We start from the raw sequence: 17,787 nt of genomic DNA, 5'->3' as shown, positions 1-17,787 counted from the left end.
GCAGGCGTCGGAAAGGTCAGAGAGGCCCGGCGCCAGCGCACTGCAGTACTTTGCAGAAAGGCAGAAAGTACGCCTGCGCCGGAGCCGCGCCGTGAAGACCAGAAGAGGACGTCATGGAATGAAGATAGGTGGCGCCGGAGCGGACCTGAGACACCCATCGGACCGGACCGCAGCGGGACCGCCCCTGGGCGAGTATAATCTAACCTCTTTTTCTCCTCTTTCAGGTAACATCGGGGGCTTATCTACAGCATTACAGAATGCTGTAGATAAGCCCCTGATGACAGTGAGCTTGCCTCACCATCGATTTTGGGGGTGACAGGTTCCCTTTAACTCATGTTTTTGAACACACTGCTATTATTACTTTGAACACTACTGTAGTAGCAATAGTAACAGTAACACCACTAGTCAACCTAATACCTGTCCACTTGACCCCTGCTACAATGCTTCTCATCCTCTAGCACCATGGAACGACAGATCCATCTTCAATAAGGTCCATGTCATTCACAACCGTTTTACTTCTCGCAATCTATCCTTCCTGGACCTCACAGAAACAGCCTCTCTTACTGCGCTGTGTTATGGTGGCCTTCGCTTCACCCACACTGGCAATAAACATAGTAGAGGAGTTAGCCTTTTTCTTTGGAACAACTGCATCTTCAACATAATCCAACCACCATTATCCCTTCTTTTAAAGTGCACTCTGTTTGTATCCATTCTTCCTCCAAGTTCGATGTGGTTGTCATATATAGACCTCTAGGCCCTGCCACCACTTCACTACCTCGCTTCTTCACTTTTCCTCTTCTGACATTCCCACCATGATCATGAGTGACTTCATCATCCCCATCACCACACACCATTCAGCAGCCTCTAAACTAAACTCATGGCACTGGCCTCATCATTTGGTCACAAACATTGTTCATCCACCCACAGAGTTGGACATGCACCACATCATCTTAACCTAACTCTCATTCCTATCTGACCTCACAATCTCACCCTATCCGACCACCATCTACTCACTTTCTCATGCCTGACTTCACCTGCATCCTCCTCCCCCTAAGTCCAGCAGCTAGCAAACCTCCGCAGAGACCTATCAAACCATAACACACACACTTTCTGACTCGATTGTCCAACTGTCCAACATTATCCTTCATGACACCGCATTTTCTTCAAAACCACACTGCCATCAGCTATTGAGTCAGTTGCCCCTCTTGAACATAGCAAAGGGCGACAAATCAATAGACAACCTCGGCACACACACTTCACAAAACAGCTTTGGCAAGTGTCCAGGGCTGCGGAGTGGTGTTGGAAGAAAACGCTCTCACAAAGACTTCACCAAACAAGCAATTCTCACATTCAAGTCAGCCCTCATCTCTGCTAAACAGGAATATTGCCTCATATCGTCTCTATCCCATCACCACAAACAATTTTTCAACACTGAACTCCCTCCTCCGTTCACCGTTGCTCACTTCGACCTCCCTCATTTCGACAGAATACTTTGCCACATATTTTAAAAATAAGACCAACCAAATCAGACAAGATTTTTATTAGTGATGAGCGGAAGCGCTCATTTCCAGAGGTTGCCTAAGGTGCTCTGGTATGCACCGAGTAGCGCGGGTGATCGAGTGACATGTTCCAAACAAGTACATGACATGCTAAAACCAATGATGTCATTCAAAAGTACAACTTGTTTCGCAAAAAATAAGCCCTCACATGGCCATATTGATGGAAAATAAAAAAGTTATGGCTCTGGGAAGAAGGGGAGCGAAAAACGAACACAGAAAAATGGAAAATCCCAAGGTCATGAAGGGGTTAAAGCTTGAGGGGAAAATACCAGTTGTTAGTGATAGGTTGAAGAGATGGGTTAGAGTTGGGATGAAGACGGTGGCGAGGTTTGGGATGAAGTGGGAAGGGATCGGGTCAAGTGCACAGGTGATGAGATGCGATCTTGAGAGTGGAGAGTCACTACTCCACTGAAAGTGTCCTAAACAAAATTAAACACTTACCAAAGCTACTAGAAAAATTCCTATATTCCTACTTCTCGACCTATCCTCTGCTTTCGACACCCCCCCCTCCTACTACACATGCTCTCTTCCCATGGTGTCAAAGAAAAATTAAAATCCACAAAAACATCTCTGGAGAACGGACATATCACCCTTACATTAAACATATGGGATTAATAAAAATTGGGGAAGTGAGAAAGATGACAGTTCAACCTCCATTGAAGTAAGGACATCATGCCGTGAACAGGTAATTATAGCTGAAACCTCCTCTGAGGAACAGACACTAAGCCTGGGATTTGTGTATTCAGAGAAGTACAAGGCAAAGCTTAGTCTGTTCAAAGCACTGATCGCAGGCATTTTGGAGCCAGTTAATATTGGGAGTTTGCAACAATCTGATATTTATGGGAGATATATTTTAGGGGTCATAGCTAAGGGACGAACATAAAACATTCACTCAAATCCCAGTAAGGCTATTCTAACCCCTCCAACTTAACATCCATCCAATGGATGATGCTATCCATACCATGTTTCATCTATATTTAAGATGACAATATCTACCGCCTGGGACCTCCAGGGGTGAAGATATTCTGTATGTTGGGGGATCTCATAATTCTCTAAAGGCCTAGTACTTCCCACTAAAAACTTAGCACTCGAGTTGAAGAACTATGAAATAAAGTTCCTTTTATTATGCAATCAAAGTGTTGAACATTTTCAGTCTTAAATTCAGACCTTCTTCAGAACTATAAGAGTATACAGAAAAAAAAAACAAGAGGGGGTAATTTTTTCTGTATACTCCCTCATCTATAGTTCGGATGAAGCAGTGAAAGCGCCGCACAACGGGGGCAGCGGATGCTGTTTTTCAACGCATCCGCTGCCCCATTGTGAGGTGCGGGGAGGAGGGGGTGGAGTTCCGGCCGCGCATGCGCGGTCGGAAATGGCGGACACAACGCACCAAAAAACGTTAAATGCAACGTTTTTTGGTGGCGATGGTCCGACGCAACACGACGCAACCGTCGCACGACGGTTGCGACGTGTGGCAATGCGTCGCACTGCGTCGCTATTGCAAGTCTATGGAGAAAAAACGCATCCTGCAAGCACTTTTGCAGGATGCGTTTTTTTCTACAAAACGACGCATAGCGACATGCAGTGCATGACGCTAGTATGAAAGTCGCCTAAAAGATAAGGGACATTCCTGCAACATCAGGTTTAGTACTTTTCTTTCGTTATCCCTTTTACCGCATGTGACTGCACATATCTTATGGTTTTGCTCACATTTTGTATCATTTGTATTTTTTTATTTTTATTTTTATTTTTTCTTTTATAAACACTGCCTACCTTTCTAGAATAAATATAGAAAATTTAATAGCTCTGTTTCTCTGGCATTTGGTAGTGGCAGTTAGTAGTTCCTTGTGCTATTGTGGAGTTGGCATTGATCGTATCAGGGTATATACAGGTGCTTCTCACAAAATTAGAATATCATCAAAAAGTTAATTTATTTCAGTTCTTCAATACAAAAGTGAAACTCATTATATACAGGTCCTTCTCAAAAAATTAGCATATAGTGTTAAATTTCATTATTTACCATAATGTAATGATTACAATTAAACTTTCATATATTATAGATTCATTATCCACCAACTGAAATTTGTCAGGTCTTTTATTGTTTTAATACTGATGATTTTGGCATACAACTCCTGAAAACCCAAAAAACCTGTCTCAATAAATTAGCATATCAAGAAAAGGTTCTCTAAACGACCTATTAGGCCATGTGCACACGTTCAGGATTTTTAGCGTTTTTTTCGCGTTTTTTCGCTATAAAAACGTGATAAAAACGCGAAAAAAACGCTAACCTATGCCTCCTATTATTTACAAGGTATTCCGCATTTTTTGTGCAAATGTTGCGATTTTTTCCGCGAAAAAATCGCATAGCGGAAAAAAAAGCAACATGTTCATTAAAAATGCGGAATTGCAGGGATTCCGCACACCTAGGGGTCCATTGATCTGCTTACTTCCCGCACGGGGCTGTGCACACCATGCGGGAAGTAAGCAGATTATGTGCGGTTGGTACCCAGGGTGGAGGAGAGGAGACTCTCCTCCACGCACTGGGCACCATATAAGTGGTCAAAAAATAAGAAATAAAATAAAAAATAGCGATATACTCACCCTCGATGTCCCGCGCAGTGTTCCCGCCTCCACTGCACGCTGCCGTTCGGTTCCTGTAGCTGATGTGCGGCGAAGGACCTCGCCGATGACGTCACTGTCCTGTGATTGGTCGTGAGCGGTCATGTGACCGCTCACGTGACCGTGACGTCACGGAAGGTCCTGCGCGCACACACCAGCTATAGGAAGACGAACGGATGCCGCTGATGAGATGTCTGGGTGAGTATAAGCATTTTTTTATTTTTTTTATTATTTTTAAACATTCTATCTTTTACTATAGATGCTGCATAAGCTGCATCTATAGTAAAAAGTTGGTCACACTTGTCAAACAGTATGTTTGACAAGTGTGACCAACTTGTCAGTCAGTTTTCCAAGCGATGCTACAGATCGCTTGGAAAACTTTAGCATTCTGCAAGCTAATTACGCTTGCAGAATGCTAAAAAAACGCGAAAAAAACGGAAAAAAAACGCAAAAAAAAAAATGCGGATTTCTTGCAGAAAATTTCCGGTTTTCTTCAGGAAATTTCTGCAAGAAATCCTGAACGTGTGCACATACCCTTACCCTAATCTTCTGAATCAACTAATTAACTCTAAACACATGCAAAAGATACCTGAGGCTTTTAAAGACTCCCTGCCTGGTTCATTACTCAAAACCCCCATCATGGGTAAGACTAGCGACCTGACAGATGTCAAGAAGGCCATCATTGACACCCTCAAGCAAGAGGGTAAGACCCAGAAAGAAATTTCTCAACAAATAGGCTGTTCCCAGAGTGCTGTATCAAGGCACCTCAATGGTAAGTCTGTTGGAAGGAAACAATGTGGCAGAAAACGCTGTACAACGAGAAGAGGTGACCGGACCCTGAGGAAGATTGTGGAGAAGGACCGATTCCAGACCTTGGGGAACCTGAGGAAGCAGTGGACTGAGTCTGGTGTGGAAACATCCAGAGCCACCGTGCACAGGCGTGTGCAGGAAATGGGCTACAGGCAGGGCCGGCTCCAGGTTTTCATGGGCCCTTGGGCGACAGAACCTCAGTGGGCCCCCTTGTGGAGCAAATCATGTGGCGACAGTAAAACAGCAGGGACCACAGAGACCCAAATATTTTATTTAGAAAAAAACTATGTAAACTTTATAAAAACACTAGTGCAAAATAGAGAAAGTGCAATATATCAGGGAAACTTTTGATAAATTTGCTTCTCTGTAAGTTGTAAACTTCTAAACAAATTTAAACAATTTATGCCTTTTGCTAGATCTTTAACAGTAGTTACTTTTCTTAGGTGCTCCTTTAAACCTTTCTTCCCCATCTATTCCCTACCTACAAAAACTCCCCACTCTGTGTGCACCTGCAGTGTGGACCACTGACCCCAATATTTAATCAATTGTGTCATTGCTAGGATTACTCCCACCCCCCAAAATCCCACAGAAAGTAGTAATGCCCCTACTGTGCAACGACATGTATGGGCCTTTGAAGGATATAAATATATAAATACAATTGTAAATGCATTAATTTAAAAAAACCCACAATACTAAGTGCTATTTACATGAACTCTGTATTTACTGTCAGTGTACATGTAACACAGTGATCACTGGTGACATTATACACAGGAGCTCTGTATATAGTGTCAGTGTACAGGTAATACAGGGATCACCAGTGACATTATACACAGGAGCTCTGTAAAAAGTGCCAGTGTACAGGTAATACAGTGATCACCACTGCCAGTGACATTATATACAGGAGCTCTGTATATAGTATACAGTGTATAGTGTCAGTGCACAGGTAATACACTGACTCACCAGTGACGTCTCTAGCTGAAGTCCTTCATCTTTGCTTTTCTCATTCATGCAGCACAGACCGCCATCGCTTCTTCCAGCCAGGACTCGCCTCTGCATAAAAAAAACACAGTTATCTAGAGCACATTCCCCACTTTTTCCCTTTCTTCTACACTACACATCTGAATACAGAGGTCCACCCACAATCAATATATAATTGGTTATTATGCAACCTCATAGATTGCAAGCTTACGAGTCCCCCATCATGTGCAGTCCCCCTTACCTCCCACTTCATGTGCAGTCCTCCTTACCCCCACTTCATCATGTTCAGCCCAACTCTCCCACTTCATCATGTGCAGCCCAACTCCCCCACTTCATCATGTGCAGCCCAACTCCTCCTTCATCATGTGCAGTCCTCCTTAACCCCCAAATTCCATCATGTGCAACCTCCTTTAACCCCCCAAATTCCGTCATGTGCAGCCTCCTTTAATCCCCCCAAATTCCACCATGTGCATCCTCCTTTAACCCCCAAAATTCCATCATGTGCAGCCTCCTTTAACCCCCCAAATTCCGTCATGTGCAGCCTCCTTTAACCCCCCAAATTCCACCATGTGCATCCTCCTTTAACCCCCAAAATTCCATCATGTGCAATGCAGCCTCCTTTAACCCCCCAAATTCCGTCATGTGCAGCCTCCTTTAACCCCCCAAATTCCAACATGTGCAGCCTCCTTTAACCCCCCAAATTCCGTCATGTGAAGCCTCCTTTAACCCCCCAAAATTCCGTCATGTGCAGCCTCCTTTAACCCCCCCAAGTTCCATCATGTGCTGCCTCCTTTAATCCCCCCAAACTCCATCATGTGCAGCCTCCTTTAACACCCCCAAATTCCATCATGTGCAGCCTCCTTTAACCCCCCAAATTCCATCATGTGCAGCCTCCTTTAACCCCCCAAATTCCGTCATGTGCAGCCTCCTTTAACCCCCCCAAGTTCCATCGTGTGCAGCCTCCTTTAATCCCCCCAAACTCCATCATGTGCAGCCTCCTTTAACCCCCCAAATTCCATCATGTGCAGCCTTCTTTATCCCCCCAAATTCCATCATGTGCAGCCACCTTTAACCCCCCAAATTCCGTCATGTGCAGCCTCCTTTAACCCCCCAAATTCCATCATGTGCAGCCTCCTTTAACCCCCAAAACTCCATCATGTGCAGCCTCCTTTCACCCCTCCCCACTTCTTCATTTGCAGTTACCCACCATTTAATTTAAAAAAAAAAAAAAAAAAAAGGTTTTTTTATACTTACATCACCACTCGCTCCCTTGCAGCGCCTCTCCGCTAGCGTCCTGGCCGGGACATGTCGGCACGTGCGCGATGACGTCATCGCGCACGCCCGACACCTGACCCGGAAGCATAGAGAGATATCATGGAGCCTGGAGGGAGCAGGAGCTGTGCAGCCGTCAAGCTGACAGCCGCGCACAAAGCTCCCGGACCCGGCGCGGACGTGTGCGCCGACTGTGACTGCTGCCGGCCGCTTCACAGTGCAGCGCACACGGCCGCGCACAATTTGATGCAGCTTTGCAGCCACCACCAGGCGGCCGGCCCTGATCAGCTGCAGGGGGAGCGGCCCGGGGGGCATTTGCATCTTTGCAACCCGGCCCAGTCCGCCCCTGCTAGGGGGGCCCCCAGAAGTCAGGGGGCCCCGGCATCTGCCCGACCCTGCCGTCCGCTGACGCCGGCCCTGGCTACAGGTGCCGCATTCCCCAGGTAAAGCCACTTTTGAACCATGGGCTACAGAGAAGCAGCACTGGACTGTTGCTAAGTGGTCCCAAGTACTTTTTTCTGATGAAAGCAAATTTTGCATGTCATTCGGAAATCAAGGTGCCAGAGTCTGGAGGAAGACTGGGGAGAAGGAAATGCCAAAATGCCTGAAGTCCAGTGTCAAGTACCCACAGTCAGTGATGGTGTGGGGTGCCATGTCAGCTGCTGGTGTTGGTCCACTGTGTTTCATCAAGGGCAGGGTCAATGCAGCTAGCTATCAGGAGATTTTGGAGCACTTCATGCTTCCATCGGCTGAAATGCTTTATGGAGATGAAGATTTCATTTTCCAGCACGACCTGGCACCTGCTCACAGTGCCAAAACCACTGGTAAATGGTTTACTGACCATGGTATTACTGTGCTCAATTGGCCAGCCAACTCTCCTGACCTGAACCCCATAGAGAATCTGTGGGATATTGTGAAGAGAAAGTTGAGAGACGCAAGACCCAACACTCTGGATGAGCTTAAGGCCGCTATTGAAGCATCCTGGGCCTCCATAACATCTCAGCAGTGACACAGGCTGATTGCCTCCATGCCACGCCGCATTGAAGCAGTCATTTCTGCCAAAGGATTCCCGAACAAGTATTGAGTACATAACTGAACATTATTATTTGATGGTTTTTTTGTTTGTTATTAAAAAACACTTTTATTTGATTGGACGGGTGAAATATGCTAATTTATTGAGACAGGTTTTTTGGGTTTTCAGGAGTTGTATGCCAAAATCATCAGTATTAAAACAATAAAAGACCTGACAAATTTCAGTTGGTGGATAATGAATCTATAATATATGAAAGTTTAATTGTAATCATTACATTATGGTAAATAATGAAATTTAACACTATATGCTAATTTTTTGAGAAGGACCTGTAGAGTCATTACAAAATACAGTGATCTATTTCAAGTGTTTATTTCTGTTAACCCCTTAGTGACAGAGCCAATTTGGTACTTAATGACCGAGCCAATTTTTACAATTCTGACCACTGTCACTTTATGAGGTTATAACTCTGGAACGCTTTATCGGATCCCGCTGATTCTGAGATTGTTTTTTCGTGACATATTGTACTTCAAGTTAGTGGTAACATTTCTTCGATATTACTTGCGATTATTTATGAAAAAAACGGAAATATGGCGAAAAGTTTTAAAATTTTGCAATTTTCAAACTTTGTATTTTTATGCCCTTAAATCAGAGAGATATGTCACGAAAAATAGTTAATAAATAACATTTCCCACATGTCCACTTTACATCAGCACAATTTTGGAAACAAATTTTTTTTTTGTTAGGGAGTTATAAGGGTTAAAAGTTGACCAGCAATTTCTCATTTTTACAACACCATGTTTTTTTTAGGGACCACATCACCTTTGAAGTCATTTTGAGGGGTCTATATGATAGAAAATAACCAAGTGTGACACCATTCTAAAAACTGCACCCCTCAAGCTGCTCAAAATCACATTCAAGAAGTTTATTAACCCTTTACCTACTTCACAGGAACTGGAAGAATGTGGAAGAAAAAAAATGAACATTTAACTTTTTTTTGCAAACATTTTACTTCAGAACCATTTTTTTTAATTTTTCACAAGTGTAAAAACAGAAATTTAACCACAAATTTTGTTGTGCAATTTCTCCTGAGTACGCCGATACCCCATATGTGGAGGTAAACCACTGTTTGGGCGCACCGCAGAGCTTGGAAGTGAAGGAGCGCCGTTTGACTGTTTCAATGCAGAATTGGCTGGAGATCTGACGCCATGTCGCGTTTGGAGAGCCCCTAATGTGCCTAAAAAGTGGAAACCCCCCACAAGTGACACCATTTTGGAAACTAGACCCCTTAAGGAACTTATCTAGATGTGTGGTGAGCACTTTGAACCCCCTAGTGCTTCACAGAAGTTTATAACGTAGAACCGTGAAAATAAAAAAATCGCATTTGTTTTCACAAAAATGATCTTTTTGCCCCCAAATTTTTATTTTCACAAGGGTAACAGGAGAAACTAGACCACAAAAGTTGTTGTGCAATTTCTCCTGAGTACGTCGATACCCCATATGTGGGGGTAAACCACTGTTTGGGCGTATGGCTGAGCTCGGAAGGGAAGGAGCGCCGTTTTGGAATGCAGACTTTGATAGAAATGTCTGCTGGCGTTATGTTGCGTTTGCAGACCCCTAATGTACCTAAACAGTAGAAACCCCCAACAAGTGACCCCATTTTGGAAAATAGACCCCCTAAGGAACTTATCTAGATATGTGGTGAGAACTTTGAATGCTCAAGTGCTTCATAGAAGTTTATAATGCAGAGTAGTGAAAATAAAAAAATATTTTTTTTCCCACAAAAAAGATTTTTAGCCCCCAAGTTTTTATTTTCACAAGGGTAACAGGAGAAATTGGACCCCAAAAGTTGTTGTCCAATTTATCCCGAGTACGCTGATGCCCCATATGTGGGGGTAAACCACTGTTTGGGCGCACGGCAGAGCTCAGAAGGGAGGGAGCACCATTTGACTTTTTTAGCGCAAAATTGTCTGTCGTGTTTGGAGACCCCCTGATGTACCTAAACAGTGGAAACCCCCCAATTCTAACTCCAACCCTAACTCCAACACATCCCTAACCCTAATCTCAACCCGATCCATAATCCTAATCACAACCCTAACGATAATCACAACCCTAACCCCAAAACAGCCCTAATCTCAACTCTAACCATAACCCTAATCCAAACCCTAAATCCAACACACCCCTAACCCTAATCTCAACCCTAACCTCAAACCTAACCCTAATCCCAACCCTAACCCTAACCCTAATCCAAACCCTAACCCCAACCCTAATCCCAAACGTAACCCTAATCCCAAACGTAACCCTAATCCCAACCGTAACCCTAATCCCAACCGTAACCCTAATCCCAACCGTAACCCTAATACCAACCGTAACCCTAATACCAACCCTAATCCCAACTCTATCCCTAACTTTAGCCCCAACCCTAACCCTAATTTTAGCCCCAACCCTAGCCCTAACCCTAACTTTAGCCCCAATCCTAACCCTAAATTTAACCCTAGCCCTAACTTTAGCCCCAACCCTAACCCTAAGGCTACTTTCACACTTGCGTCGTGTGGCATCCGTCACAATCCGTCGTTTTGGACAAAAAACGGATCCTGCAAATGTGCCCACAGGATGCCTTTTTTGCCCATAGACTTGTATTACTGACGGATGGCCACACGTCGCGTCCATCGTGCACTGGATCCGTTGTGTTTTGGCGGACCGTCGTCACAAAAAAAGTTCAATGTAACCTTTTTTTTGTCCGTCGCGTCCGCCATTTCCACGCATGCGTGGCCGTAACTCTGCCCCCTCCTCCCCAAGACATAGACTGGGCAGCGGATGCGTTGAAAAACTGCATCCACTGCCCACGTTGTGCACAATTTTCACAACGTGCGTCGGTACGTCGGGCTGACGGATTGCGACCGCCCCGTACCGACGCAAGTGTGAAAGAAGCCTAAGGCTACTTTCACACTAGCGTCGTACTCGGCCCATCGCAGTGTGTCGGGCCGACGTACCGACGCTAGCGTTGTAAGCGCCGCACAACGGGTGCAGAGGATGCTGTTTTTTCAACGCATCCGCTGCCCCATTGTGGAGGTGCGGGGAGGCGGGGGCGGAGTTCCGGCCGCACATGCACGGTCGGAAATGGCGGACACGTCGCACAAAAAAAGTTACATGTAGCTTTTTTTGTGCCGACGGTCCACCAAAGCACGACGCATCCGTCGCAAGACGGATGCGACGTGTGGCAATCCGTCGCAATGTGTCGCTAATGCAAGTCAATGGAGAAAAAAAACGCATCCTGCAAGCACTTTTGCAGGATGCGTTTTTTCTCCAACAACGCATTGCGACGGAAGCCAAAAAACGCTAGTGTGAAAGTAGCCTAACCCTAGCCCTAAATTTAGCCCCAACCCTAACCCTAGCCCTAACCCTAACCCTAACCCTAGCCCTAGCCCTAACCCTAGCTCTAACCCTAACCCTAGCCCTAACCCTAATTTTAGCCCCAACTCGTCTCTCCTGCCGGCCGGCAGATGGCAGCAGATGGCGGGCGCACTGCGCATGCGCCCGCCATTTTCTTTGCAGAGGAAGAAGCCGGCCGGCAAGAGGAGACGCAGGAGGACCCGGGGACACCGGGGTGAGTATGATAGGGTCCCCGAATCCCCCTATTTCTCTGTCCTCTGATGTGCGATCACATCAGAGGACAGAGAATTACAGATCGCTTTTTTTTTTTTTGCGGTCGCCGGTAAACAGTTAATTACCGGCAATCGCAAAACAGGGGTTGGTAAAAACCGACCCCGATCATGTTCTTTGGGGTCTCGGCTACCCCCGGCAGCCAAGACCCCAAAGATCTTCCGGGTGCCGGGCGCACTGCGCATGCGCCCGCCATTTTTTCCCGGAAAAAAGATGGCGGCGCCCATCGGGAGCCACGAGGAGCACCGGGGGAGATAGATGAGTATTGGGGGGCTATTGGGGGCCATCGGGGACACTATTTCTCTGTCCTCCGATGTGCGATCACATAGGAGGACAGAGAAATTAAATGTCAAATCGCGTTTTTTTTTTTTTTTTGTTGCGACCGCCGGTAAACGGTTAATTACCGGCGATCGCAACTCGGGGGTCGGTAAAAACCCCCCGAATCATGTTCTCTGGGGTCTCGGCTACCGAGACCCCAGAGAAAATCCGACTCTGGGGGGCGCTATTCACTTTTTCCACAGCGCCGTTAATTAATGGTGCTGTGGTTTAAGTACCCTTAGCGGCCGCCGTTAAAAGGCGTATCGGCGGTCGTTAAGGGGTTAATATTGATGATTATGGCTTACAGCCAATGAAAACACAAAAGTCATTACCTCAGTAAATTAGAATAATTAACAAAAAAAACACCTGCAAAGGCTTCCTAAGCATTTAAAAAGGTCTCTTTGTTTCAGTAGGCTCCACAATCATGGGGAAGACTACTGCCTTGACAGATGTCCAGAAGGAAGTCATTGACACACTCCACAAGGAGGGTAAGCCACAAAAGGTCATTGCTAAAAAAAAAAGCTGGCTGTTCACAGAGTGCTGTATCTAAGCATATTAATGGAAAGTTGAGTGGAAGGAAAAAGTGTGGTATTAAAAGTGGGAAAAACAAACAAGCGAGATGACCACAGCCTTGAAAGGATTGTTAAGAAAAGGAAATTCAAAAATTTGGGGGAAATTCACAAGGAGTGGACTGCTGCTGGAGTCATTGCTTCAAGAGCCACCACACACAGACGTATCCAGGACATGGGCTACAAGTGTCGCATTCCTTGTGTCAAGCCACTCATGACCAATAGACAACTCCAAAGGCGTATTACCTGGACCAAGGAGAAAAAGCACTAGACTGTTGCTCAGTGGTCCAAGCTGTTGTTTTCAGATGAAAGTAAATTTTGCATTTCATTTGGAAATCAAGGTCCCAGAGTCTGTCGGAAGAGTGGAGAGGCACACAATCCAAACTGCTTGAGCTCTAGTGTGAAGTTTCCACAATCAGTGATGGTTTAGGGAGCCATGTCATCTACTGGTGTAGGTCCACTGTGTTTTATCAAGACCAAACTCAGTGCAGATGTCTACCAGGAGATTTTAGAGCACTTCATGCTTCCCTCTGCAGACAAGCTTTTTGGAGATGGAAATTTCATTCTCCAGCAGGACTTGGCACCTGTCCACACTGCCAAAATTACCAATACCTGGTTTTTATTAACAACAGCATCCCTGTGTTTCATCCAATATAAAAAGAATAAGTGGCACTCACCAAAGGCTTGCTTGACAGTGATCGTCCTTTATTGCAGCATTACAATGTAACGACTTTTACATGGAGAGGCGGCAGGTGGAAGGTGGGGTGCGGGGAGTGAGGAGAGGTCCTCTCCTCACTCCCCGCACCCCACCTTCCACCTGCCGCCTCTCCATGTAAAAGTCGTTACATTGTAATGCTGCAATAAAGGACGATCACTGTCAAGCAAGCCTTTGGTGAGTGCCACTTATTCTTTTTATATTGGATGGTTCATTTGCACCTTTTTCAGTGGAGCACCGCCTAGTGACTGCTGCTGGCACACCTTAAATTAGTCCGCAATCAACCCTATTTTTTTCAAAGTTGACTGGGATTTATTGTAGCCTAGTGCCGGATACTTCGTGTTACTTTACATTTGTGTTGCATCCCTGTGTTTGATTGGCCAGCAAACTCGCCTGGCCTTAACACCATACAGAATCTAAGGGGTATTGTCAAGAGGAAGATGAGAGACACCAGACCCAACAATGCAGACAAGCTGAAGGCTGCTATCAAAGCAACCTGGGATTCCATAATGCTTCAGAAGTGCTACAAGCTGATCACCTCCATGCCACGCCGCATTGATGCAGTAATTGATGCAAAAGGGCCCCAACCAAGTATTGAGTGCATTGACTGAACATACATTTCAGTAGGCCAACATTTCGAACTTTAAAATCATTTTTCAAGATGGTGTTATAAAGTATTCTAATTTACTGAGATTACTTTTGGGTTTTCACTGGCTGTAAGCAATAATCATCAACATTAACATAAACAAACACTTGAAATAGATCACTGTTTGTAATGGCTCTATATAATATACGAGCTTCACTTTTTGTATTGAAAAACTGAAATAAATGAACCTTTTGATGATATTCTAACTTAGTGAGAAGCACCTGTATATTGTATTTCATGCGTTAGAATCGGAGCTGTATATACCATAAGCTAATTGTGTGTTCTCCGATAATAGGCCTAGTAGTGGAAGCAGCAGCGGCCTCGTCCATTACTCGTCAGTCAATTGCGTAATCACACTGACGATTGAAGGCAACAGAGTTGTGTCCCCTGACAAACTGGTGACAGCGGTAGGATCTGCGTGATCTCCCCGATGTTATCTGTGACGGCTGGAATCAAAGACTTTGCCCTCTCCTGGACCAACTCATACCTTCCTAGCTGCAGATTTAGTGATTGCCTTTCTCATACTACTTCCTCATCTAGTTGTCTGACAGTATCCCTCAAGGCTCTGTTTTGGGACACCTATTCTTCTCCATCTATACTCTTGGCCTGGAACAACTCAAAGACATTTAAATCGACCTCTGCTGTCCAGAATCCAAGAGTGTCTATCAGCCACATCCCCTTTCTCATCATGCTTTTTGAAACGTAATATGGGTAAAACCAAACTAATCATATTTCCTTAATTCCACTTAACTCCACTACCAGACCTATCTAAGACTATAAATTACATCATGCTTTCCCTTTTACTGGAAGCCTGCTGCCTCATAGTAACCCTCAACCCTGTCCTGTCCATCAAACTACTCATCCAGCTCTTACCACCTCCTTCTGCATCCAACTCCCTTCCGTAACAATCAGTCTGCTAAAATGTTAGTGCACACCTTTATTATCTCCCCCTAGACTACTGCAATACCGTCCTCCGTGGCCTCCTAACACTCTTGCGCCTATCCAGTCTATCCTTAAAAGGGTTTATCCAGATTTTTTTATTTCACTACGTGCCTAAAAATTAACAGAAAGAAAGTTGCCTGTGTCCGATTCAGATCACATACCGCTCATGCCGGCGATTCAGCGGTATACTGCAGATCAGTGACATCAAAGTACCAAGTAGTAGTAGTAGTATTAGTAGTAGTTGTAACACAACTCGTCTAGCAGTATACAGCTGAACAGTGACATTACAGCGCCAAGCACCATGTAGTAATAACACCACTAGTGTAGCAGTATAAAGCAGAGCAGTGACATCACAGCACCATGTAGTAGTAACACCACCAGTCTACAGCAGAGCAGTGACGTCACGGCACATAGAAGTAGTAACACCACTTGTCCAGCAGTATACAGCAGAACAGGGATGTCACAGCAACTTGTAGTAGTAACACTTGTCCAGAAGTATACAGAAGAGCAGTGACGTCACAGCACCATGTAGTAGTAACACCATTGTCCAGCGGTATACAGCCGAGCAGTGACGTCACCACACCATGTAGTAGTAACACCATTGTCCAGCTGTATACAGCCGAGCAGTGACATGACAGCACCATGTAGTAGTAACACCATTATCCAGCAGTATACAGCAGAGCAGTGACGTCACAGCACCATGTAGTAGCCACACCATTGTCCAGCGGTATACAGCTGAGCAATGATGTCACAGCACCATGTAGTAGTAACACTTGTCCAGCGGTATACAGCTGAGCAATGATGTCACAGCACCATGTAGTAGTAACACTTGTCCAGCGGTATACAGCTGAGCAATGATGTCACAGCACCATGTAGTAGTAACACTTGTCCAGCGGTATACAGCTGAGCAATGATGTCACAGCACCATGTAGTAGTAACACTTGTCCAGCGGTATACAGCTGAGCAATGATGTCACAGCACCATGTAGTAGTAACACTTGTCCAGCGGTATACAGCTGAGCAATGATGTCACAGCACCATGTAGTAGTAACACTTGTCCAGCGGTATACAGCTGAGCAATGATGTCACAGCACCATGTAGTAGTAACACTTGTCCAGCGGTATACAGCTGAGCAATGATGTCACAGCACCATGTAGTAGTAACACTTGTCCAGCGGTATACAGCTGAGCAATGATGTCACAGCACCATGTAGTAGTAACACTTGTCCAGCGGTATACAGCTGAGCAATGACGTCACAGCACCATGTAGTAGTAACAGCATTGTCCAGTGGAATACAGCTGAGCAATGATGTCACAGCACCATGTAGTAGTAAACCATTGTCCAGCGGTATACAGCAAAACAGTGACATCACAGCACCATATAGTAGTAACACTTATCCAGCAGTGACATCACAGCACCATATAGTAGTAACACTTATCCAGCAGTGACATCACAGCACCATATAGTAGTAACACTTATCCAGCAGTGACATCACAGCACCATATAGTAGTAACAGTTGTCCTGCAGTGACTGGGCACATGACAGGCTGCAGCTGACAGGATGTCTTACCAGCCCAAGGAATGCCGCGCACATGACAGTGGTCACACAGCACCTCAGCCCCCCGCACTGCTCTCCTCCTCTCCCCCTCAGGCCTCCGGGCACCAACCGCACTTCATCCTCCGCTCTCCTCAGACGACTCCCGCCTTCCTCATCTTCCCTGCTGCCTCTGACACTTGCTGGCCGCTTCTCAAACAAAGTGTCCTCTTCCTCCTCGTCACCAGCCTCGTCGTCCTCTGCCCTGGCGAAGCGCACCTGCTTCTTCTTTTTACCATTCGCCGCCATGTCCCCTTATCTAGGATGTCACGGAGAGCCGCGGCCTCATGTCTCCCGAAGGATCCGGCTCTGTCGTCCTCTTCCCGGGAACAACCCGGATGTAGCCGCCCCAGCCTAGCAGTGACAGGCCGGGTGTACCTGTGTGGGAGGAGCGGGAAGAGCCGGCCCCTTCTCTCCGCAGCTGTGAGTCTCGGGATCCGGCAGGGTGACACGGAAGACAGACTCCCTCGGTTTCGGCCACGAATCTCTCGTGTTATTATAACTTCTGTTTTATCTCGTCATGGAGGAAACTGCTGTGGGGTTAGGACATTCAGCCATGTTCAGACGCTTTTGTGGCAACAGTTATAAAAAAAAATGCGCAAAATGTAGCTCAGGTTCTACAGGCACCATAGTATTCCGGCTGTGACACTGGAGCTGTGGAGACTTGGTTGAGTGGCCGGTGTCACATCATCATAGTATGGAGCAATTTACCTGTGCAGGTATTCTTGGCGGAGGCGTAACTAGGGCTTTGGTTCGGGGGCAACATTTCTGAGTGAGCCCCTAAGGCTTCTTTCACACTTCAGTTGTTTGGCGTCAGCCAGCTCCGACATCGGATCCGTCACAATTGTTGAGAAAACGGTTCAAACGGATCCGTTAGAACCTTTGCTACCGTTTTTAAATCCGTTGTAACCGTTTTTTGACGGATCCGTTTTTTAAAAAGGGAGGATCTCAATGTGATTGGCTACTGGAAACTACTGGAAAACTATATATACTGTGTATTTACACCAGGGGTGGATTAACCCCTTAAGCCCCGAGGGTGGTTTGCACGTTAATGACCGGGCCAATTTTTACAAT

The 17,787-nt window shown here is 45.7% G+C and overlaps 1 protein-coding gene across 1 annotated transcript in view; it reads right to left on the bottom strand.

The window, feature by feature from the left end:
• SLC60A2 (solute carrier family 60 member 2) overlaps positions 1–17,271 on the bottom strand; it is an 86,294-nt gene extending 69,023 nt beyond the window's left edge. The window contains exon 1 of the mRNA XM_077289472.1: positions 16,690–17,271. Coding sequence (XP_077145587.1) covers positions 16,690–16,962 — 273 coding nt within the window. The 5' untranslated portion in view covers positions 16,963–17,271. The remainder of the gene's footprint in view (positions 1–16,689) is intronic.
• Between the last annotated feature and the right edge of the window lie 516 nt (positions 17,272–17,787).

The sequence above is a fragment of the Ranitomeya variabilis genome, chromosome 2 (assembly GCF_051348905.1).
Source record: "Ranitomeya variabilis isolate aRanVar5 chromosome 2, aRanVar5.hap1, whole genome shotgun sequence".
NCBI lineage: Eukaryota > Metazoa > Chordata > Amphibia > Anura > Dendrobatidae > Ranitomeya > Ranitomeya variabilis.
This window is presented reverse-complemented; position numbering and strand designations above follow the sequence as displayed.